General features: G+C 40.4%; 1 protein-coding gene across 4 annotated transcripts in view; it reads left to right on the forward strand.

Annotated features, from left to right (window-relative positions):
* Positions 1-23,845, forward strand: part of ccdc120a (coiled-coil domain containing 120a) — a 45,793-nt gene that overhangs the window by 14,410 nt on the left and 7,538 nt on the right. For 2 of the 4 annotated variants that reach the window (XM_042410322.1, XM_042410323.1), the window contains exons 2-5: positions 17,857-18,064; positions 19,560-19,674; positions 19,778-19,905; positions 20,163-20,276. In XM_042410322.1, the coding sequence (XP_042266256.1) occupies positions 18,017-18,064; positions 19,560-19,674; positions 19,778-19,905; positions 20,163-20,276 (405 nt within the window). In that variant the 5' untranslated portion in view covers positions 17,857-18,016. Of the gene's footprint in view, positions 1-7,269; positions 7,463-16,725; positions 16,832-17,856; positions 18,065-19,559; positions 19,675-19,777; positions 19,906-20,162; positions 20,277-23,845 lie in introns of those variants that run through there. The other 2 variants (XM_042410321.1, XM_042410324.1) reach the window with 2 other exon arrangements.

Consider the following 23,845-nt stretch of genomic DNA (forward strand, 5'->3'; position numbering starts at 1 on the left):
CACACACACACACACACACACACATAGACACACACACACACACACACAGCTCCGGGCGTTTCATATCAAAGCAAAACATGCACTGTTTGAAGCTCTCTCTCTCTCTCTCTCTCTCTCTCTCTCTGTGTCTCTTTGTGTCTCTCGCCCACTGCTCTCATTCTCTCCCTCCAGTAGCAGCAGACACAACAGAACAGAGAGCATCATGGGAAGGAGATCAGGATCTCATCTCGCCATCAGGAGTCCAAAATGGCACTAAAATTTCCAGCTGAGAGTTTCCTCATCAGACTTTTTTTTACAAAAAAGTCGACGGACACTTTTACTGAGAAACTGCTGACATCACAGACGGTGATGTCATCCATAACGAAAAAGGTTATGGATGACATCATGTCTCATGAATCACACAAAGCTGATCGATATGTCCACAGGGATCGTGTGGTTTTAGAATAATCAGTTTGTCATTCACATGAAAATATTCTTTGACAAGTTATTGACATTTTGTGGAGGTTTATTTTTTTGATTTCTGCGTTATCGCCCCAAAATATGAGAAAAGAAAAAGGTTCGATCTCAAAAATCAATCTCTAACTTGCTGTTATAAGGTTGCAGTGCTCAGAATGTAGACAGGAGGACCAATCAGGTTCCACCTCTTTACCAGGTGACCTCACTGCCCTGTGACTGCGGTTAAAGGAGCTGAAATGTTGGTCAATCTGAAGTTTTGAATCCTCCAAATTGATTATTTTATCAAAATCATTACGTACAACGCTGATGCAAACACCAACTGAGTTAAAATCAGCTTTTATCTTGTTTGAACTCAGTGAAAAGCAGATTTTTACCTTTTATCTGCTTTGCTAGTCAGCTAGCTAGCTGAGTTTAATTACACTGTTAGCAGAGTTGTTAGCAATATGGTAAATGAACTGCATTTATATGGTGCTTTTCTAGTCTACTGACCACTGAAAGCTCTGTATAACACATGACAGCTTTCACTCATTCACACACACTCACACAGCATTCTGGGGTTCAGTATCTTGTTCAAGGACACTTCAACATGCCGGGAATCAACTGTCTGATCCACAGCCGCCACTTACTATGACAATAAATACTGTTATTATTAGTGACTTAAGTTACTCTGATTTAACAAATAACAGCAATGAAAGCTAAAATATGAATTAAATGCTACGAGCTGCTAGCTGGGTTTGTGTGTGTTTAAAGTCATAACTTGAGTCCTGCAGCAGTCGCAGAGCTCAGACACTGACAGAGACCACAGTTTGTCAGAAAAGATGTAAATATGAGAGCAGAAAATAACAAGAAAGGCTCTGAAATGACGAACAACAGACAGAGAGAAGCAGTGAAAGACAAACAAACAAACACAAACAAAGTAGAGCAAGGAGAAGAAATATCAGCAAATTAATGGAGAAACATTTTTGAATGTTTTTTCTAATGGTCATGAATTTTGTTGTTTTTAAAACTTTATGAATGGTTCTCCACCTGATCTAGAAAACCCCGTTTAAAATGTGATATTATATATTCAGAGTACATACTGTATATCAGTTTTTATAAAATGTCAAAACTTTGAACCTCAATAACTCAAAACCAGTCGGAATGCAGATAGAAACTTATAATTCTGTTAGTGATTATTTCATGAACATGTAAAGAAATGATAACTGGGTTCTAAAGAGTATTTTTGGTTTTGTGAATAACTGACAGACAGCTGAGATATTCAGAGTTAATCAGCTGCATATTGTCTTTTTCTGGCGGCTCAGTAGTGCAGAGTTGTGCAAACCATCATCTGTGCTGTTATTGGATTGAAAGGTTTGTTATTGCTGACGCAGCGATGCTCATCACCTGCTGCAGCTGACTCTCTCTCAGATCGAGGAGCTGCTTTTAGACCTCAAATGTTTTATGGAGAGTGGAAAAACTCTTCTCCTAGTCATAATAACTCACAGACATGAAACTCATATTAATATCATTCAGTGTGACTTCATTATCTCTGGTGTCCATCACTAATAAACCTCCATGACTATACTTAGAAACCCTGCATGAGAATCATCACATTTTAAAGTTTTCTTCAGTAAAAGTAATCCAGTGACAGTCGTCTGTACATCCGTGTTACGCTGCTGATTCAGCAGACTTTTAATGGAAATATTTGACCGAATGTGAACAAATACGGTCTAAAAAAACAAGTCTAAAAAGAGAACAGCAGTACCCACCTGTAGCTGACATTATGACGGCACATTTGAGTCAAATTTCACACTGAGCTGATAAAATGCAGCAGTTTTCAGTGTCAGTGAGTCCGAACGTCAGTCTGATAACCGATCAAAAATTTGTAAAGACAAAAATAACTAAAACCACAAAGTCAGAGAGATTACAGAGTTCATGATGGTCATAACTGTTCCCCACTGTGTGTGTGTGTGTGTGTGTGTGTGTGTGTGTGTGTGTGTGTGTGTGTGTGTGTGTGTGTGTGTGGTATGTGTGTGTGTGTGTGTGGTAATCTTGGATACAGTTTCTTGTCCACATAACATTTAAACCGTCAGAGTCTTTGGGCTTGAAGCTGCTATTTATCTCTCTCTCTCTCTCTCCCTCTCTCTTTCTAATGACTACTCTCTCGTCCTGAATTAAAAGCCAGCTCTCAACGGCTGCTCTGATTGGACGATAATGACTAATGCTGTGCAAATGTTCTCGAGGACCAGTTAAACCACACGTCCCAGTAAACCGTATTCATCCGACTCTAGAGTTACATCTCACTGTTTCTTTAAGAGTCTCCCTCATCCTAACAGACTTTAATATATGAACGTATGAACAGAACGTAGAATTATTATCAATACTGAAACATGATATGTGTGACATCTCAGCATTGACACCGTAATGTTACTGAGGGTTCATCTTTCTCTTATTTTCTGTGTATCAAGGCTTTTACAGTATTTGTGTTTCTGAAGCAAATCATGAATGTGAACAGACGTCTGTGAACCACAAACAGACTGCGTCCTCTGAAGGGAGATGCAGAGTACGCCTAGTAGTCGGGTCGGATCGAGGTCGGATCATGTTCCCACCAGAGTTGGTTTGGGGAACGGACTGAGACCACTTCCTCTAAGGGCGTTTTCACACCTGCACTTTTTAGTCCGGTTGAACTGAACTCTGGTTCGTCTGAACACAGTAATCGTTCCCGGAGCAAAACAACCACACAGAGACCCTTTAGAGGAGGTGGTCCCAAACAAACTCTGGACTGGAGCGGTTCGTTTGAGCTGGAACCTGATCCGACCTCTATCTGACCCACCCAGATAGCACACGGAAGTGGGCCACTTCAGGCAATGATGCGGCACTGCTGGTCTTCTTCTGGCAAATATGGCCCAAATATCCCACATCAAATGTGGACCTTTTTTTGGTAAAGATGCGGTGCTCTCAGCTATGTGTACTCTGGATGTAGGCCACTTCTGTTTTATCTGGTTTGTTCTTGCTCATGGCCCAGATCTGGGAAACAGGAACGGACCTGTCGGTTGTGAGCTGGATCTGAGCCACAGCAGTTTTACTATCTGACCCGACTACTGGGTGTTCTCTGCATGTTTGAGCTAAACGTCTCCCGTAGCCAGGTGTGCTTTTATGCTGCGATGAGGATGAGTGACTTGCTAACAACTAGCTGGAGAATGAACGGAGGTCGGACCTGGACTAACACAATGTAGTACGTTATATTTACGTTCTTGCTCTCGCCTCTGACACATCTGACCAATGAGTGGAGTGAATGTTCTCATGTGTCGTGCTGCATTTTGGCTCATCTGGATTTCTCCCTGTGTGAAAAGAAACTGAAGTTCACCAACTCATCAATTGATTCAGACCAGAGCAAACAAACTATAGGTGTGAAAACGCCCTAAATGGTCTCAGTACGGGTGTTTTGGTTCGCAACCGAGTGTGATTACTGTGTTCAGACCTGCGTCAGTGAATTGTACCAAGAAGGAAAACAAAGCAGAGTCCGATTCAAGCGGACTGAAAAGCGCAGCTGTGAAAACGTCCTCAGTGTGGATGAACTCTCCGTGTTGTTCCAGCCTGGAGACTGATGAGTGTGAAATCACTTAATTTGCCACATGTGTAATAGTTTCTGACACATTATTGTATAATAACATAACTGCTGGTGCACAGTAGCTCTCAGTGGTGCAGCTCAGTCTTTAGTGGTACGTGGTCAGTCAGAATGAGACTGAACAAAGATTTAATGGAGATACATGAAAGTAAAATTGATTTCATGGAGCAGAGGCTTTGACTCATTATTCCTGTTTTTCCAGAATCTCAGTTTCTTGTTAGAGCAGCTGATAACAGCACAGTAAAGAGTCAGACTAAATAATTTTAATAGATTATAACTTGTATTTTAATGGGATATGATGTATTTTAAACATATAACTGCTTTTACTGCATCAACTGGACATATTTCATAGCAAAATACAAAACAGTGATATCTTTACATTATTACATAAATTGTAGTGGTGGAAAGTAACTACTAAGTACAATACTTGTGTACATTTAGTCAGGTACTTAAGTACAATTTTGAGGTACTTGTACTTTACTTGAGTATTTCCATGTGATGCTACTTTTTACATTTCAGAGGGAAATATTGTACTTTCTACTCCACTACATTTATTTGACAGCTTTAGTTACTTTTCAGATGAAGATTTGACACAATGGATAATATAACAAGCTTTTAAAAAGCAGTGTGTAGTCGGGGTCACATTTCACATGTCTATGAGTTGTTAACAGCTCCACCAAATAGTGATTTTTCCCTCTAAACTTCTCACATGCTTTCATTTCAATAAATGTTCAAATGATCCAATATTTCAGCAAAAATCAAAGATTAGAGAAAAAGTCCAAAAACTGAAAACACATTTGTGTATCAGAACTTTGTTTTTTCTTCTTTCCTCTCCCATTAATCATCTCACGACCCCTCAGATTTATCTGCTGACCCTTTGGAGGGGCCCGACCCCTAGGTTGGGAACCACTGGACTAAACTAGCTAACTGTATATAAAGTAGTGTAAACTAGCTCCACCTCCAGCAGCTACAACAGTAACATGCTGCTCTAACACTGATGCTTCACTATTAATAATCTAATGATGTCATATATAATAATATATCAGTCAGAGGGACCAAACCACTACTTTTACTGCAATACTTTAACTACATCAAGCTCATAATACTTATGTACTTTTACTGCAATACTTTAACTACATCAAGCTCATAATACTTATGTACTTTTACTGCAATACTTTAACTACATCAAGCTCATAATACTTATGTACTTTTACTGCAATACTTTAACTACATCAAGCTCATAATACTTATGTACTTTTACTGCAATACTTTAACTACATCAAGCTCATAATACTTATGTACTTTTACTGCAATACTTTAACTACATCAAGCTCATAATACTGATGTACTTTTACTGCAATACTTTAACTACATCAAGCTCATAATACTTATGTACTTTTACTGCAATACTTTAACTACATCAAGCTCATAATACTTATGTACTTTTACTGCAATACTTTAACTACATCAAGCTCATAATACTTATGTACTTTTACTGCAATACTTTAACTACATCAAGCTCATGATACTTATGTACTTTTACTGCAATACTTTAACTACATCAAGCTCATAATACTTATGTACTTTTACTGCAATACTTTAACTACATCAAGCTCATAATACTTATGTACTGTTACTGTAGGAGGATTTTTCATGCAGGACTTTTACTTGTAATAGAGTATTTTTACATTGCTGTATTGGTACTTTGTAAGGATCTGAGTAGTAACAGTTCTGGTCTTTGGTCTGAACTCTGATCCCTGCAGGATTATTTCCCGCCTCCCTCCTGCTGAGAACCTGTGGAGCTCTGAATGTGAAAACAGAAGGTGTTTGAATGTGAATAGTGTGTGTGTGTGTGTGTGTGTGTGTGTGTGTGTGTGTGTGTGTGTGTGTGTGTGTGTGTGTGTGTGTCTGTGTGTGTGTGTGTCTCTTTTGTTCTGCTAATGCTGGTTTGGGGGCTGTTGTTGAAGATCTTGGCAGAAGCTAAAACCTCACATCAAACACATCAGCTGTTCTTCTTCTGTGGTGTTTCACACTGTCAGAGCTTCATCAAGCTGCTGCACTTAGACAGAATCTGACCTATTTCAAAGTAAAAGTACACATGCTGTTCTGTTTTTTATTTTTTCTTTATTTTCTTTAACTTCTTTAACTCGAATTAGCAATACATGATATGTGAATGTGACCTGATCTCCATGTTAACAAACTTATTTAGATTTTCATAAAATGTTTCTTGGATTAAACAGAAAACTTAAACGCCTCCTGCAATCTTTTATTTTCATTTTTTATTGACTTTTTCTCATTAAATTAATTCACCTCAAGTTTATTGTCAGCATACTTGTAAACCGTCGTGTTTTTGCTGATACATAATGGATCCTGCTAAAGGTTAGAGATGTTTAATGTTTCCTGTTGCTTTAAACAGTCAGAAGCCATCAGGCCCGAATACACTGAAAGCGTCTGACATGTTTTGGCCGAACGTGCACCAAGCGTGTTATGAGGTGCATCAAACTGACTTGACGCCTCTACTCCGACCTTGTTTCGATTTTAGAGCATCATATGAGGACCCAGCGAGCAAAACTGTTTTCTCTGCAGCCGAAAAAGAGAGAGAGAGCGCAGCGGTTGAGAGAACAAAGCGGTGAAAGAGAGAAATAAGATGTTATTTTCTGTTTGTTTCATGTTTGTTACATCCTAAAGCAGAAATAAATAACCATCAAACACTCAGATGATTTACTGCGGAGACAGACGCTCTCTGCATTTCTCCTTTTCATTCATTCATTACATCCAACTCACGCAGCAGTAAAGATGAAGAACAACAGGACAAATCTGTGTTGCTTCTGTGATGCCTGCAGTGCATCACTGCAGCATCAAATGACGTCCTGTTTACTTAACCATCAAAATCATCAAATTATTTCCATGTCAGGTCCTAAAAAATTTAATAACATCACTGCAAAGTTCGATTTCCATCAAATAACATCAAAATTCTGCCTTCTTTGGTTCAAAGTTGAATGATAAAATATATTTTTGTCATGTTGCCCAAAACTTCTGCAATATTTGTCACATTCAGGAAAATGATCGAGGAGATTTTTTATTCAAGAGAAATCGGGAGTGGACTTCCTGTGAGATCTTCTGAGGCGTTCCTTTAGTCTTATTTTGAAATGTCAGAGAGGAAGTGGTGCATGTGTGTGTGACAGCAGGTAGTTTGACGGCTCAGATTGAGCAGAGATCAGTGTGAGTGTGTCTGCGCTCAGAGACACACACAGAGGAGACAAACAAGAGTTTAACTCAACAGTTTTAAGTTCAGTTCGCTGACTGAAGCTGTTTTTTTTTATTCTGGATTTAAACCTCCTGAAGACATTTATTGTGGAGACTGAAGCTGCTGCAGACAGGATGTTTGACTCTCTCCAGGTATTCACAAACCACTGCAGACTCTCATTCACTTCATATTTCAATCTGGAGCTTAAAGATGCAGAAAATCAGACCTCAGGATGTTTGAATGTTTTATTGTCTTCACTTCGCCTGGTTGTTGTTGTTGTTGTTGTTTTTTCTGTTTTTTTAATTTTTTTATTCTGTTCTGGAGTGAAACAGTTTTCCCTGCAGGACGCTTCTCTGTTCTCACGATATTTAAAGTACTCTGTAATATTCCGGCAGTGTTTCTGTCAGCAGCGCCGGCTGTGGAGTCTTTTTTTTTGACAGACTTGTGTTTTTGGTTTGAGGAAGGGCTGGACAGAATAACAGAAACGGACACATGAGCTCAGAGTTGTTGACGTGTTCTCTCACATCATGTCAGATCTCAGCTGTTGCTTCAGGGGCAGATTTAGGGATTTCAGGGGGGCCGGGGCCTCTCTGATATCCTTTTTTTTGCTGAGAGCAGTTTTCTGTTGTTTCTTGAGGGTTCAGGCCAAAAAATAGGACGTCATCAACCTGTGAATGGATGCAAGGTAATGTTATTAACACTGCAGCTGCTTGAGCTTTGCAGTGATTGCTTCACTTTCCCTCTTTATTGGGGGGGAAGGTGTGTTTAGGTGCAAAGTCACGGTGACTGTCATACGTTAAGAATTTATTGCCACATCTGGCTTGCAAATTAATTTTTCCCCCAGTTTCCAGTTTTTCTTTTATTTAAGAGTCATCATTTGAATTTCAAGCAAAATCAGCAAATGTAACATTTAGCAAGTTGCTCCTCTGAGACCATAAACCGGCTAAATGGTAAATGGACTGCATTTATATGGAGCTTTTCTAGTCCTATCAACCACTCAAAGCGCTTTATAATGCATCCTATCATTCACTCATTCACACACACATTCATACACTGATGGCAGCGGCTGCCATGCAAGGCGCCAACCTGCTCATCAGGAGCGATACAGCGCTTCCTATCCAAAGCACCCCACAATGTTTCTGTGCTCACCTGTTCACACACACTCACACGCTGCCATCGGGAGCAATTTGGGGTTCAGTATCTTGCCTAAAGACACTTCAACATGCAGGACCGGAGGAGCCGGGGATCAAACAACCAACCTTCTTGATTAGTGGACGAGCCGCTCTACCTCCTGAGCCACAGCCGCCTCTGTAAATTCATACACGCGTCTGTTTCTCTTCGATTTGGCTCTCCATCTAGACTAAAAGGGCTTTTCCAAAATGGCCTCCAGAGAGTGTAAATCTGAAAATGCCAGTTTGGTGTTCGAATGTTTACGGGGGAAACGGAGCTTTTTAGAAACGCTGTCAGATCGGTGACAAAACAGATGGCGGCAGTAGCACGGCGTTTCATTGAAAGAAGAAGAAACACAATAACAGCGATGGCGGACGGCTTCATGCGAGTGTTGTTCTCTTTATTGTCTACTTTGACAGTTTGTTTAGAGTTAAACGTATTTATCTACCACCTTTCTCTGCTGAACCTGTTGTAATCTGCTCACAATAAACTAAATGTCAGGAAGCCGCCACAGAAATGGAAACAGTTAACTGTTTTTTTCTTCGCTGGTTTTCTTTGACTGACTTGTTCGTGTGTCCTCTGCACATGCCCAGTAGGAGGAGAATGACCTGTTTTGGCATTTTAATGTAGATGTTGGTATTTGCAGAAATGAGCTGAAACTCCTGCGGTGGATGCATGTTGCTTTTGCACGAAAATGGCATTTTAGAATTTAGCTGGCTTAATGTAGACGTAGTCTGATTTTACCGCAGCACACCTGACCCCCTGATGTTAGACGGACAGCCTGACCGATGGATCCACATGATTAGAGTTTTATATTCTGTCATAGGGCCCTCTCATTCAGGGCCCCGGGCAGTTTCGTCTTATCTGATGGTAAAGTGCTGCTTCCGTTCTGTGTTTCAGGAAGACAGTGATGTCATGGGTTGACATCACACTGTCTTCACCTGTAACTCCTCCCATTAATTGGACATATTTAGACCTTTGGACCTGAGCCGCAGCCCTCTAATTCATCTGAATGTTGTCTGCAGTTTAGCTCATGATCATCTTGACTAAAGATATATACAGTTGTCTCTGTGATAACATAGGGTTGTAAAATTCTGTCTGTGAGTATTTAAACCCGATCAGCGTTTTGGTGTCGGATAAATCTGCGTTATTTTAAGCAGCCTTTCAGACTGAACACAGACCAGATCCAGGAAGTCCAGTTGAAGTAACAGATCAGTGAACGTGAAGGTTTATCAGACTAAAACACACACACTCTGAATATTTAAATCCCGTATTTGCATCTCTTTGTCTGCAGCTGCAGCCTTTCATCACCCACTCCTTGTGTGTGTGTGTGTGTGTGTGTGTGTGTGTGTGTGTGTGTGTGTGATCATCTCCAGGCTGTTTGATGTGTTAAACTTGTGTCTGGTTGTTGTTGGCATGGACTCAGTGCAGTTAGATGACAGCCAGCAGGTCAGTGAGTGAAGTAAACACACTAACATCATGTCTTCCATAATCTCAGACTGATTTCATGTCGCATAACAATGAATGAATTTTAAAGGGATAGTTCAACATTTTTGTAAATCCTCTTCATCATCTTCTTCTGTCTCTGTGTGTTCAGTACAGAGTAGGAGGGTTGAGATTACATACATTTCTAACAAAACGTCTGCATTGCAAAGTGGTGATGGAGGCAGGAAGGCTATAATGAAAAAACACTATCCAGGTGCATTATGGGTAATGTAGGATCCAGTGTTTTATCCACCTCTCCTGCTCAGATTTTAATGTCCAACTAGTTTATAGAAGAGACACTGAATAACTGGAACACTAGCTACTTCAATAGAAATAAATGAGACTAATGAGAAAAATGACACAATAGGTCATAATATCAGTTGCCCAAAAACAACCTATAGTTAAGTTTGAATGACAGATGCCATCTAGCAGCCGTAGTACAGTTCAGATGATGTATTGCATATACATCACCGGCCACTTTATCAGGGACACCTGTTCAACTGCTCGTTAATCCAAAAATCAAATCAGCCAATCACGCGGCAGCAATTCATTTAAGCATGTACACATGAAGTTCAAACCGAGCATCAGAAAGGGGAAGAAAGGTGATTTAATTGACTGTGAATGCGGCGTGGTTGTTGTTGCCAGACCGGCTGGTTTGAGTATTTCAGAAAATGCTGATCTACTGGGATTTTCATACACAACAATCTCTGGTTTACAGAGAATAATCCAAAAAAGGAAAATATCCAGTGAGCAGCAGTCCTCTGGATGAAAATGCCTTGTTGACGACAGAGGTCAGAGGAGAATGGCCAGACTGGTTCGAGCTGATAGAAAGGCAGCAGTAACTCAAATAACCGCTCGTTACAACCGAGGTGTGCAGGAGAGGATCTCTGACATGTAAAACCTTGAAGCAGATGGGCTACAGCAACATTAGACTACAGCAGGTGTCACTTCTGTCAGCTAAGAACAGGAAACTGAGGCTACAATTCTCACAAGTTCACCAAAATTGGACAGTAGAAGACCGGAGAAACATTGCCTTGTCTGAAAAGTCTCGATTTCTACTGTGACTTGGCAGATTTGGATCCATCCTGCCTTGTATCTACGGTTCAGGCTGGTGGTGGTGTAATGGTGGCACTTTGGGCCCTTTAATAGCAATTGATCATCGTTTAAAAGCCACATACCTACCTGATTACTGTTGCTGACCATGTGTAACCATCTCCTTGTAGCTACTTCCAGCAGTATAACACGCCATGTCAGAAAGCAAAACTCATCTCAAACTAGTTTCTTGAACATGACAATGAGTTCACTGTACTCAAATGACCTCCACAGTCACCAGATCTCTATCCAGTGGAGCACCTTTGGGGATGTGGTGGAATGGGAGATTAGCATCATGGATGTGCAGCCGACAAATCTGCAGCAACTGCATGACGCTATCATGTCAATCATGGACCGAAATCTCTGAGAAATGTTTCCAGCAACTTGTTGAATTTATGCCACAAAGAATCAAGGCAGTTCTGAGGGCAAAAAGGGGATCCGACCTGGTGTTGGCAAGATGTTATAAAGTGGCCAGTGAGTGTATATATGGACATATTTCCTCATTCAGAGGAGGAGGGTGGATGGAAGCATTAAACTAACACTGGATTTTGCCACAGGAGTCTGCTGTCCTGTTTCCAGCCACAAGTCGGGACAGTTTTTTAAATACTGTAACTATAATCGTCCCCTAACCTTAACCCTGTGGTTATTATTGTAGCCATGATGACGAAGGTGGCGTAACTTTAAGGAAGTAGTAACTTTAACCCACACCACGTTTCTCTGACCTCAACAAAGTGATAATTTTAACCCAAATCATGATCTTTCCTAACTGCAAAATGTCACTAAACAAAAATCCTGAGGATATAATGTTCACTTTGGTAAACATGTCATCATCCCAACACACTGAATCACTGGAGGACTGACCTAAAAGATGTGGTTTAAAAAATATTTTTGTTGTTTTGCAGAGAAATGTGATGACTGAGCAGCTGCACATTACCTGCATGGATTTTATCAGCTGCCCAATCACAGACCTGCACTACCTGAGGGGAGAGTAAAGGAGTCTGAAAAAAAACCTAAATATTCAGTTCATGAGTGAAGCAGCAAATCTTCCAGTTGGAGAAACTAGAATCAGATCAAGTTTTTATAACAAACAACCAACTGACAGTCTGTTATTAAACCCCCCAGATTCACAGAAATACAGTTAACATCCCACAACCCTATTACGGATTAAAAAACAATATATTTGATTATTTTATTGTTATTGTTATTATATAACAAATTTAGTATCATATAATAGAATCACACATCTGGAACTGAAGAAACAATATTTAGTCCCTCACGTAGGAAGGTAAAATCACAGAAAATATGATCATAAAGGGAAGATTTTGTGAATAAAAACAAAACTAAAATTGTACAAAGTTTGCTTTGTGGTTCAAAATGTTAAATATGCAAAAAAAAACAACTCAAAAGACCTCCTGAGAGCCGTCTGAAACATAATGTGATCAGATAAATGAACCATAAACGAATTAGTCCACATATCTGAGGCTTTCTGCAGCCAGATGATAAAAATCTGAGTCTCCCCAACAAATTAACTGTAAATGTGACATTTCCTTAAAGATACTGAACCAGCTGAACTGATACCGATCGGGTTTATATCAATCAGCCCGCTGATGAATGAAGTGAAGGCTGGAGCTGCTGAAGGTCTGAAAAGTGAAGCGGAGGACAGAAGGCTGCAGACGGCAGGTCTGAACACGAACCAACAGGACACAGGAATGTGTGGAGGGGAGGAGGGGGAGAGCCGAAATAACAGAAGGGAGGAGAGGAGGAGGCCATTTGTCAGAACATTTGGTGTGTGTGTTTGTGTGTGTGTGTGTGTGTGTGTGTGTGTGTACTAACAGGAAGCAGTAACACGTCATTACCATCAGAAAACAACCACTTTCTCTGCTGCAGAAAACATAAACTAATCACTAAGTGCTTTGATGCCCAAACATGTAGCTGGCTTAAAATTTGTCAAAAGACGCTGCATTTGTGCAGACACATCTGAAAGGTTTATGCTAGATATACTAATTCTGTTAGGTGTATCTGGTCATATTCTGATTTTAATTAGCCTTTCTTGTCTTTGTGTGACAATATGGTCAATTACGGATGACATTGCACCTCTAAAAACTAAGTTTATTTCTGGTAAAACAAAAGCACTTTGCTGCAAATCTGAGCACAAGTGGCATAAGACCAAATTGCAGGTTTATTATAATATGCTCAGTAAATATAACAAAGTAATGAAAAAATCTACACTAGCACTACTTTTCTCAAATTAATACTGAAAATTCTCTGTTTTGCACAATTGATAAATTGGTTAATCCTCTTAGACAAATACCTGCTGAGCACCACTCTTCAGACAAATTTAATGACTTTGCCTCATACTTTAAATATAAATTTCCAATTTTAGGAATAATATTGTGGCTTCCTCTGTTGGTGGGTGTGCCGTCTCTTCTTCCGCTGTCTTAATTCAGTGCCCACGTGCTCTGTCCAACTTTGCTCTTATTCAACATAGTGAACTACAAGAAGTGGTGCAGCAGTGAAGTTATGCAATATGTGCTCTTGACCCAATGCCTACTAAGTTGTTCAGAAATGTTTTCAGTTGTTTTGGTAGATGATGTCCTTTAGATTGTTAATGCCTTCCTACTGGCTGAACTCTTCCCCACAAGTCTCAAACATGCTGTTATAACACCATTGTGTTTTTTTAAGAACTACAGACCAATCACAAACCTTCCTTTTCTAGGAAAAAATCTTAAAAAGATTGTATACCAACAATTACATATGTATCTGTTATATAACAATTTGTTTGACATTGACCAATCTGGTTTCAGAGTTAACCACAGTACAGAAACCGCCCCGGTCAGATTTCAAGTCAAGTCAAGTCAGTTTTATTTATATAGCGCCAAAACACAACAGAAGTTTTCTCAGGGTACTTTTCACATAGAAAAGCTCTAGACTCTTTAATTTACAGAGATCCAACATTCCCCCATGAGCAGCACTTGGCGACAGCAGCAAGGAAACTCTCCTTTAACAGGAAGAAACTTCGAGCAGGACTAGATTCTAGCTGGGCGGCCATCTGCCTTGACCGGTTGTGTTGACAGAGAAAGAGGGGGTGAGGGGAGAGAGACACAGAGAAGCACAGCAACAACAACAACAATAATAATAGAAATATGACTAATAATAATAGTAGTAGCATTGGGTGTCAAGCTGGACCAAGTGGACAGCAGGCAGTCAGCATCCAAAGGTCACCTGCAAAACAAGAAAGCACAAAATTCTGGGGACGATGCCAAGTTAATAACATGCATTAATGGTGCATGAATACATACAGATGGAGAGGAGGAGGAGAGGAAGAGAGGAGCTCAGTGAATCATGGGAAGTCCCCCCGGCAGTCTAGGCCTAGTCTAGGCGAGCTTGGTTGTCCTTAACTATAAGCGTTATTAAAAAGGAAAGTTTTAAGCCTGCTCTTAAACGTAGAGAGGGTGTAGAGAGGAGCCTGATAGCTGAAGGCTCTGACTCACATTCTGCTTTTGGAGACTGTAGGAACCACCAGTAAGCTGCATTCTGGGAGTGCAGTTTTCTAATGGGGTAATAGGGTACTATGAGCTCTTTTAGATGTGATGGTGCCTGATCATTAAGGGCTTTGTAGGTGAGAAGAAGGATTTTAAATTCTTTTCTGGATTTTACAGGGAGAAATGTGATCTCTTTTCCTAGTTTTTGTCAGTACACGTGCAGCTGCATTCTGGACCAGCTGGAGAGTCTTTAGAGACTTGTTGAGGAAGCCTGATAATAAGGAATTGCAATAATCCAGCCTAGAAATAACAAATGCGTGAACTAGTTTTTCTGCATCTTTTTGAGAGTTGTTAATAATGTTAAAATTATCTCAGACAACCATAAAGTTTCTATTCTTGTACTTCTTGACCTCAGTGCAGCCTTCGACATAGTTGACCATATAATTCTATTTCAGTGCCTAGAACACTGTTTCCCGTCTTACTGGAAGATCTTTTTCTGTTTTTGTTGGAAAGTTTGAATCAGTTGAAGTCGGCATTCCCCAGGGAGTCCCACAAGGGTCGATTCTTGGTTCACTGCTGTTTAATTTGTATATGCTCCCACTTGGGTCCATCGTTCAGTAATAGAATATTTCACTCCTATGCTGATGACACACCGTTATACATATCTGTCTCTACCAACAACCTTAGACCAATGAATGACCTCATCCAGTGCATTGTAGATATCAAATTTTACAGCTAAATGAGGACAAAACAGAGACTCTTTTTTTTAGTAGGTCTGAAGGCTTTGAAGCACCAGCTCCACTCTTTGTTAACTCCCCTGTCGGTAAAACCTTGTAAGCATGCCAAACACTTGTGTGTAATTTTGGGTGCTGATCTTAACTTCCAGAAGCACATATCTAATACCTCCAAGGCTGCCTTCTTTCATCTCAAAAATAGATCTAAAGTTAGATACTTCCTGTCACAGTCAGACTCTGAAAATCTGGTTCATGTGTTTATTTCTAATAGACTTAATTACTGTAATTCACTTTTTGCTGGACTGACAAAGCAGGTGTTAAATAAACTCCAGCTCATTCGGAAAGCTGCAGCCAGAGTATTAACTAAAAACCAACAGGTTTGAACACATCACTCCCATTTTCTCTTCACTGGCTCCCAGTTAAACAAAGACTTGATTTAAAAAATACTTCTTATTGCTTTAAATCTATGAACGGCTCCTTCCTACATTGCTGACATGCTCACTGAGTACACACCAGACAGATCCCCCTTAGATCATCAAACAAAGGTCTCCTCACTATACCTAAACTCTAAATCAGCTCATGATGCCTTCAGTCATTACGCTCCTAATCTCTGGAATTCTCTATCACATGAACCGAGGTCTGCTCCAACACTGTCTTCTTTTAAAAGAAGACTAAAAACACAAATCTTTTTTCACAAGCTTTTAGTTAGGTTTAAAATGTGGTTCACAGATTTGAGAATCAGTATTATTATTATTACTACTACTAGTAGTAGTAGTAGTAGTAATATAATCCTTATCTTATTCCCTTTTTATTGTATTACCTTCTTATCTTATGTCTGTATGTTTTTGTCAAGTATGATTTTTGCCTATTTCCTTTTTTTGCTTTTTATCTTGAAGCACTTTGAGTCTACGCCTGTCGTAGGAAATGTGCTCTATAAATAAACTTGACTTGACTAAGTAAATTAGCAAAAGTCTTTTTCTCAGTTTCAGCCTCCATCTAGACTAACAGATTTCTTCCTCCAGAGTGTGTAAATCTTAAAACGTCAGCTCGGCGTTTCAGTGTTTTAAGGAAATACTGAGCTTTTATAAAATGATGATGAAGCTGCCCAGTGAGGCTCTGTGTGGTGGGAAAGTTAGTCCCTCCAGAAGAAAACACATGATGTTCTCTACTCTGTGCAGCAGTTTTGTTGTTGCTGTTGTTGCTGTTGTTGTTGTTGTTGTTGTTGTTGTTGTCACTGTTGTTGTCATGTAAACTCTACAGAAAGCAGAAAGCCTCTGCTCTAAATCTGTCACTTGTTTGTTGCTTATCATCTTGTTCACATGCTGTGTCTCCTCAGCTGCTTTATTTCTACAGGTCCCTCCTTTAGGTCCTCTCTCTCTCTCTCTCTCTCGCTCTCTCTCTCTCCCTTTTCCTTTTTTATCGCTCATTTCCTCTTCCTGTTTCCTGTTCAGCTCTACTTCCTGTTCTCAGGGACTCTCAGTCTGTTGTCCTGAAGTCAGAGGACATTTTGTTCTCCCCAAGTCTGTGTCAAGGTTTTCAGAGAGGACAGAGGTCAAAGGTCAGGGGTCACGTGCTTCCGGAGGAGTCTAATTTATCGATGATTTATTGATCGATTTGGATCTCCATCAGCTGTCCACCGCTACTCTTCCACTAAGTCCACAGGAAAATAATCACTGCAGCAGTTTCATGTCATTATGTAACTCAGTCTCCACCCATAAACACATAACACAGATTCAATCAAATAAATTAAATCAATAAAACAAAGTAAAGGACTAGAAATAAAATCAGACAGTAATCAAGGGTTGTTTTTGGTTCTGGAAGAGGGTGTGTGTTCAAACAAAAAGCAAAAGTTATTTACTTAGATTATTATTGGATAATTGGATAATTATTAAGATAAGACTTAATTGATCCCAGGGGGAAATTCATTCAAAGTAATCTTAACCTGTGATAATACTTCATAATGTATTTGTTGATTATAGTCCGTATTATTGATCTGAATCTGCAAAATAACAAGTAACAAAAGTTACCATAAATGTAGTGGAGTAAGAAGTATAAAGTATGAAAAATACTTTAAGTAAAGAACAAGTACCTCAAAATTATAACTAAATGTACTTACTTTCAACCACTGGTATTCATTCATGTTCTCTCTTTATTTTATTTTATTTCCATTGGAGCAGACGCTCGAGCTCAGCAACCACTCCTGTCACATTTCATAACATTTACAGCAGAAGAAGAAACACAGTTCTCGTGTTTGTTTGCAGATAACGGTTTCTCTGTCAGAGCTGTTTTGTCTACAGTCTTACACAGATAAACCTGCTGTGTGTGTGTGTGTGTGTGTGTGTGTGTGTGTGTGTGTGTGTGTGTGTGTGTGTGTGTGTGTGTGTGTGTGTTCTCAGCACTCTGTTCTCTCTACGTTTTTCCTCTAAAGTATTAAATCTTGGCCTTTCTCACTCTTTGTGTTTGACTGTAAGTCTGTCACAGGTCACATGATCTTTATCATAATTGTCCCTTTGACTTCTCTTCTGTTGAGGAAGAGTGATCCACACTCCTCTTCATCCTCTTCTTCTTCTGTTCTCTTCTCAGGTCAGATGCCCTGAAGACTGTTTAACTCCACCCACAGGCCAGACAGCTAACAGCTAACCCAGCTTACCAACCAACCAGCTAACCAGTAAACAGCCAACCAGTAAAGCAGTCGGTAAACCAGTCGGTGAAGCAGTCCTGTGGTCGGTGTTCAGGCTGTTGGATGGCCACAGGAGTGAACTACTGGAGCTCTTATGAACCCAGTTACAAGGTGAGAAACACACACAGGCATGTTTATGTTCCTCATTGTTCCTGGTTGTTTCGGTGCCCACAAGAATCTGCTCAAATTTAAGACGCATGGCGAAACAGTTAAGCTACATACAATCAGCCTTTGTTTTAGTTTGTTCATTACAGTTTGCCGTTAGACTAACAATCGCGCTATGGTTACAACAAAGCAGCAGTGGATGGGAAGCTGCAGACAATACATTTGAAAATATCACATTTCTGCATGTTTATGCCTCCTGAACAGGTGTTTGGATAGTTACTGTCATTTATTTTTATTGCACAGTAACCAGCATAGTCATTGTATATCAGTATATAATATAACTGTCGTCACTCTCTGCATGTTTCTTTAAGAACCGAATAAAGAACCGACCTTAAAGGACACATAACATTCACATTTCCAGATCTATATTTTTTAATCTGAGGCTCATTTAAAAAAAAACTCCTTATTTATCTTCTACTGGTCCTTTATGCAGCCCCTCAGTTCAGCCTCTGTCTGAAACAGGCTGATTTAGCTCCTGTCTCTTTAAGGCCCGCCTCCTGATGAGCCCACTCTGCTCTGATTGGTCAGCTTCAGTAAGCTTACAGCAGCTCTGGGAGCTATGTAAACAAACATCAGATTTCACTTCTTTTTCTCATTCTTCACACGAAACGTTAACTTCTCAAATACATCCGTACATGTTCGGGCCAGAATGCGGTTGAGCCAACATCATCTCATCAGCAAAGTAAAAAAAAACATTGCAAATGAAGCGTTAAAAGCCGATTAAAGCCCTGACTTTTGACTTACAGGCAGCATTTATACAAACATTCACCTCAAGTTTTGCAGCAGTCAGGTGTCCATAGTAACAGTGAAAGAGGTTTTCCTCGCTGTAATCATTCCTCCTGTTCATACTGGATATTAAAAGATCCTTCAAATGTGCTTTCAATGGAAGTGATGGAGGATAAAATCCACAGTGTGTCCACACAGTCATTTAAAAGCTGATGTGAAGCTTATATGAGTCTTCAGCAGTCTGAGTTAGTCATATCAAGTGGATATCTGACACATTTACAGTCTTTTTAGCATCAAATTCTCCTCTTTGTGTTTCCTCGGACAGTGTTTCCCTGTTGAGCTGCAGGTGGAAGTATAGTAACAAAAAGAGGGACTTTGCCACTAAAAAGACTGTAACGTTGAAAGATATCTACTTGATTTGACTCATTTGGATGCTGAAGCTTCATATTAGCTTCAGATAAACTTTTAAAGACATTAAAGTGCATTATGAAGGGATCTTCTAATGGTCAGTATGAACAGGAGGAATGATTACAGCAAGAAAAACATGCGTCAGTGTTTTTAAGACAGACTTTAAAATTGTGAACCGTCCTTTAATGTCTTTCTGTTGCATCAGGTCTAATTTAGCTGCACTTTATGCAGATTGGATGAACTGCGGCTCGTTTACATCTGACAGTAATTACGGATGTGTTTAGTAAATCTCTGCGCTGTTCTGCAGGTGAGTGAGTGTGTGTGGGGCGGAGAGCAGGAGTCGAGCAGTGAGGACGGAGGAGGCGGGGTCACATGGGAAACACAAGCCATGGAGGTCAAAGGTCAACTCATCTCAGCACCTGGTGAGAACAAACAGCATGATGTTTATTATGTCAGAGACGTAACCTGCGGAGGTTACAGCATGATGACTCAGTGTTACCTGTGTGTGTGTGTGTGTGTGTGCAGACCCGCTCACCTGTCCAGACAGGAAGCAGAGGGAGCGAATGGCAGAGCTGCAGGAGAGGAGGCGGAGCCTGCAGGCGCTGCTAAGCACACGATTGGCTGAGCTGAGACGCATCTGTTTGCAGGAGGCGGTGAGTGATGTCATAGTTCAGAGAAGAATCGTGATTGGTCGAATGTCTACTTGCAGTCCTGGTCCTGTCTGGTCATCACAAGACCCACCTTTTCATGTGGTCTTGGTCTGCACCAGAGTTTGATTGACAGCTTTCACATCAGCCAAAATGCAGCAGAGTTTGTGAAAACACCTGAAGGCTCTTTGGTCTGAAGCTTCTGCAAAATTAAGGTAATGATGTATTATTAAAGTGAATTTTCCTGTGTTCTCATTGGTCAGGAACTGACAGGTGCGGTGCCCAGTGATTTCCCCCTGGAGGCGGGAGAGAAACCCCCCTGTGTCCGTCGCAGAGGTGGGACGTCCCGCACAGGAAACAGGAAGTGTAGAGCCGAGGTGAGGAGCTGATGTAGATCTTTGTGCTGACTGAAATTCTGACAACAGAATAAAAAAAAAAAGCTGAGTCATCATTTCTTATTAACAAGTCAGATTAATTAAAGTCACGTCAGGTTTGTGATGTCATCAAGTCAAAAAGAATCAGTCAGACTGAACTGAATCACGTCCAGTTCAATCAGATCAATTAAACTGAAATCCATGAAGTTGACTTAGATAAATTAAAATAAATCAATATTACCAAAGAAATGCTTCCAAATTTCTGCCACAAACATCTTTAAACCGAGCTGCAAACATTCATATAAGGCCATGTCTGTTATTAAAGGAATCCACTTTTATTTGTGGAGCAGTTCTATTTTTCGAGTGGTATAAAATAGTTCTTATTAATAGATTTGGCAGTGGGGGACATGAGATGGGAACCATGTGAGACTCATTGGAAGATATGTGTAGCTCAGTTATGGACACGGTTGCTTGATATGGAAGAAAGCAGACTGACAAGACAGATATTTATCTGGGATAAACAAACTATTGGCTCTTGGTCAAAATATGTGTGCACATTATTCTGCAGCTCTGCGTTTGGTGAGGCTTTTTTTAAATAATGAGAAACTCAATATTTTTGTTTGTTACAGTGTTACAATTTCATTTAGCAGACGCTTTTATCCAAAGTAATGTAACATGAGAGTTGATACAACACAAGCAGGGATCTAGTCAGGAGAGAACAATGCGAGTAAGTTCAAGTCTGATTGGACGAAGGTGCCAACAGGCAGTGCACTGAGGCAATGTATAGAGTGCATAGAAGCAGATAATCATTTTTATTATTATTATTATTATTATAAGTCCATTAGGTGCGGAGGTGTTTGCAAAAGAGCTGGGTCTTTAGCTTTTCTTACAGATTTAAAGGGACTCTGTGGATCAAATGGAGTTTGGTAACTCGTTCCACCACCGGAGAGTCTAGCGAGTGACTTAAGGCCCTGTTGTGATGGTGGTACCAGGTTTTGCTTTTATTGGCAGAGTGTAGTGAGCAGGAGGGAGCGTACACCTGAATGAGGGAGTTCAGGTTGGTGGGAGCCATTTTAGTTGCTGTTTTGTAAGCGAATGTCAAGGTTTTGAATTTGATGCGGGCAGCAACTGGGAGCCAGTGGAGGGGTATGAACAGTGGGGTGATGTACTGTTTTGGGCTGGTTGAAGACCAGATGCGCCGCCTTGTTCTGGATCATCTGCAGAGGTTCGAATGTACATGCGGGGAGGCCTGCCAGTAAGGAGTTGCAGTGCATGCTATTATGAGAGCCTGTAGCAGAAGTTGTGCTGCATGCTCAGACAGGTAGGTCTGATCTTCCTGATGTTGTAGAGGGCAAATCGTCACAACCGAGCAATCAAGGCCACAAGAACCTTAAAGGTTAGTTGGTCATCAATCATGACACCCAAGTGTCAGGCAGACTTTGTAGCCATGAGTTGGGTTGATTCGAGCTGGATATTGATCTGTTGTTTTATAGAGGGACCAGCTGGGATGACAAGGAGCTCAGTCTTAGAGAGGTTAAGCTGAAGGTGGCGTTCCTTGATCCATGCAAAGATATCGGCAAGGCATGACGAGATCTGAGCCGAGTCTTCCGGCAGGAATGATAGGAAGAGCTGGGTATCGTCAGTATGGCAATGGTATGAGAAAGCATGGGAGCGGATGATCGCACCAAGTGAGGTGGTGTTCTGTTTATTGAGAAGAGAAGGGGACCCAGCACTGACCCTTGAGGAACCCCTGTGGATAAGCCAAACAGTTTAGACACTGCCGCCTCCAAGATACTGTAAAAGATCTCCCTGAGAGGCAGCACATGAACCACCGGAGGGCAGATCCTGAGATACCAAGCTCAGTGAGTGTGGAGAGGAGGATTTGGTGGTTAACAGTATCAAAGGCAGCTGACAGATCTAGCAGCAATAGAGTTGATGACCGACCGGCAGCTTTCAAACTGAGCTGGGTTGAGTGTGGGTTTCTTGAGCAGCAGGGTGACACGAGATTGCTTAAATGCAGCGGGGAACACAGTCGTTGTAAGCGAGGAATTGATGATGTGTGTGACTGCAGGGTTGAGGGCAGGCGAAATGGTCTGTAAGAGGTTGGATGGTAGGATTGCGTCCCTGTTAGCTGGCAGCGGCGGACTGAATTCATCAGGCTGAGAGAACTGGAACTGTTTGCTCAGAGCAAAGGTCAGTGAGCTGATGACATATGGACTAAACCAAAACTACGTATATTTAGGATGATAAAAAATTAATGTAGTACTGAGAATTATGTTGTATATATTTTGTCTAAACAGCAGAAATCTCTATGTGCCGAGCAGAGATCTGATATTTTACCACTAATAGTTGAAACTGGATGGTTTGTTAATCAAGAAAAGTGGATTTGTTCAGTGTGCTGTCTAAATGATATAGAAATTTAATTTATTTTTTGATTCCATGTTGTTTTCTACTGTCATTTTTACTGGGAACTGCACAATGCTTTGTTTGGTAAAATAAAAATAGATATTGATTTTGTAAATATGGATGAAACTGAGTCGGCTGTTCACATATGAAACATATAAATTAGCCTGTGAGAAGAGAAAAAAACGCCTTTACTGTGCCTCTATATATGCTTTGTGAATGTATTACTGGAAGATGCATGTTTTGTAAAATAGTGGAGTCTTGTAATCCCATGTGGGATGGGCCAGACGTTTGGCATGACACAGAAATAAAAATAACAAACTAATAATAATTTCTAATAATCTCTGTGCTGTAAGGATGCCCCCCACTGTTATTACAGTAAGCAATAAGTTTGTTTCCATCCACCCGTTTTTATTTGCATATTCAATTTGCACATAAAAATACCTGAATGGCATTGCTAAAATTAAAAAAAAAAAAAAAGTCTCAAAATCTTGCAAAAAGATTTTCACGCTTAGCAGAGGTGTAAAAGTTGTCGTGTGGATAAAAAGCAAATATAAAAAGACTTAGTGAATAACTTACTGAAGAGCTGAAAACATCAGATCTGTGTGGAGCGATGATGAGGAGACTGTAACCTTCCTCACATTAATACATGAAACAAACAGAAATGTCATATTTCCTGCACGTTTTCCACATGGTTTACCATCGTTTGAGCTTTAACTGTCTTTCTTTTAATGACGTCGTGTCCTCTTCTGCAATAGTTTGATGGCACTGACTGCAGAATTACTGCCACCAGCTGTTTATCTCCTAACATTCACACAACATCAGTGGATGGAAACAAGCATTCACTACATTCTATACGGGTCATTTTCTCAAAATTTGGATGGAAACCTGGCTAGAAACCGACATTTCTAGATTTTTAGCGGCTGTGGAGCATTTCCACATTGTACGTAAGAATGTACATTTCTGTTTTCAGCTTTCCCAACATAAATCATTCATAACTGAACACAAAATGTTAAATAATATTAAATAAGAGCTGCACATGATGCCACACACTGCTTTTCTTTGTAATCGGTGAGACATTTGAGATCTTTCTGCCAGATTCACTTTGACACAGATTATTAAATGTGTGTGTGTGTGTGTGTCTGTGTGTGTGTGTGTGTGTGTGTGTG

This window comes from Thunnus maccoyii, chromosome 4, assembly GCF_910596095.1.
Source record: "Thunnus maccoyii chromosome 4, fThuMac1.1, whole genome shotgun sequence".
Taxonomy (NCBI): domain Eukaryota; kingdom Metazoa; phylum Chordata; class Actinopteri; order Scombriformes; family Scombridae; genus Thunnus; species Thunnus maccoyii.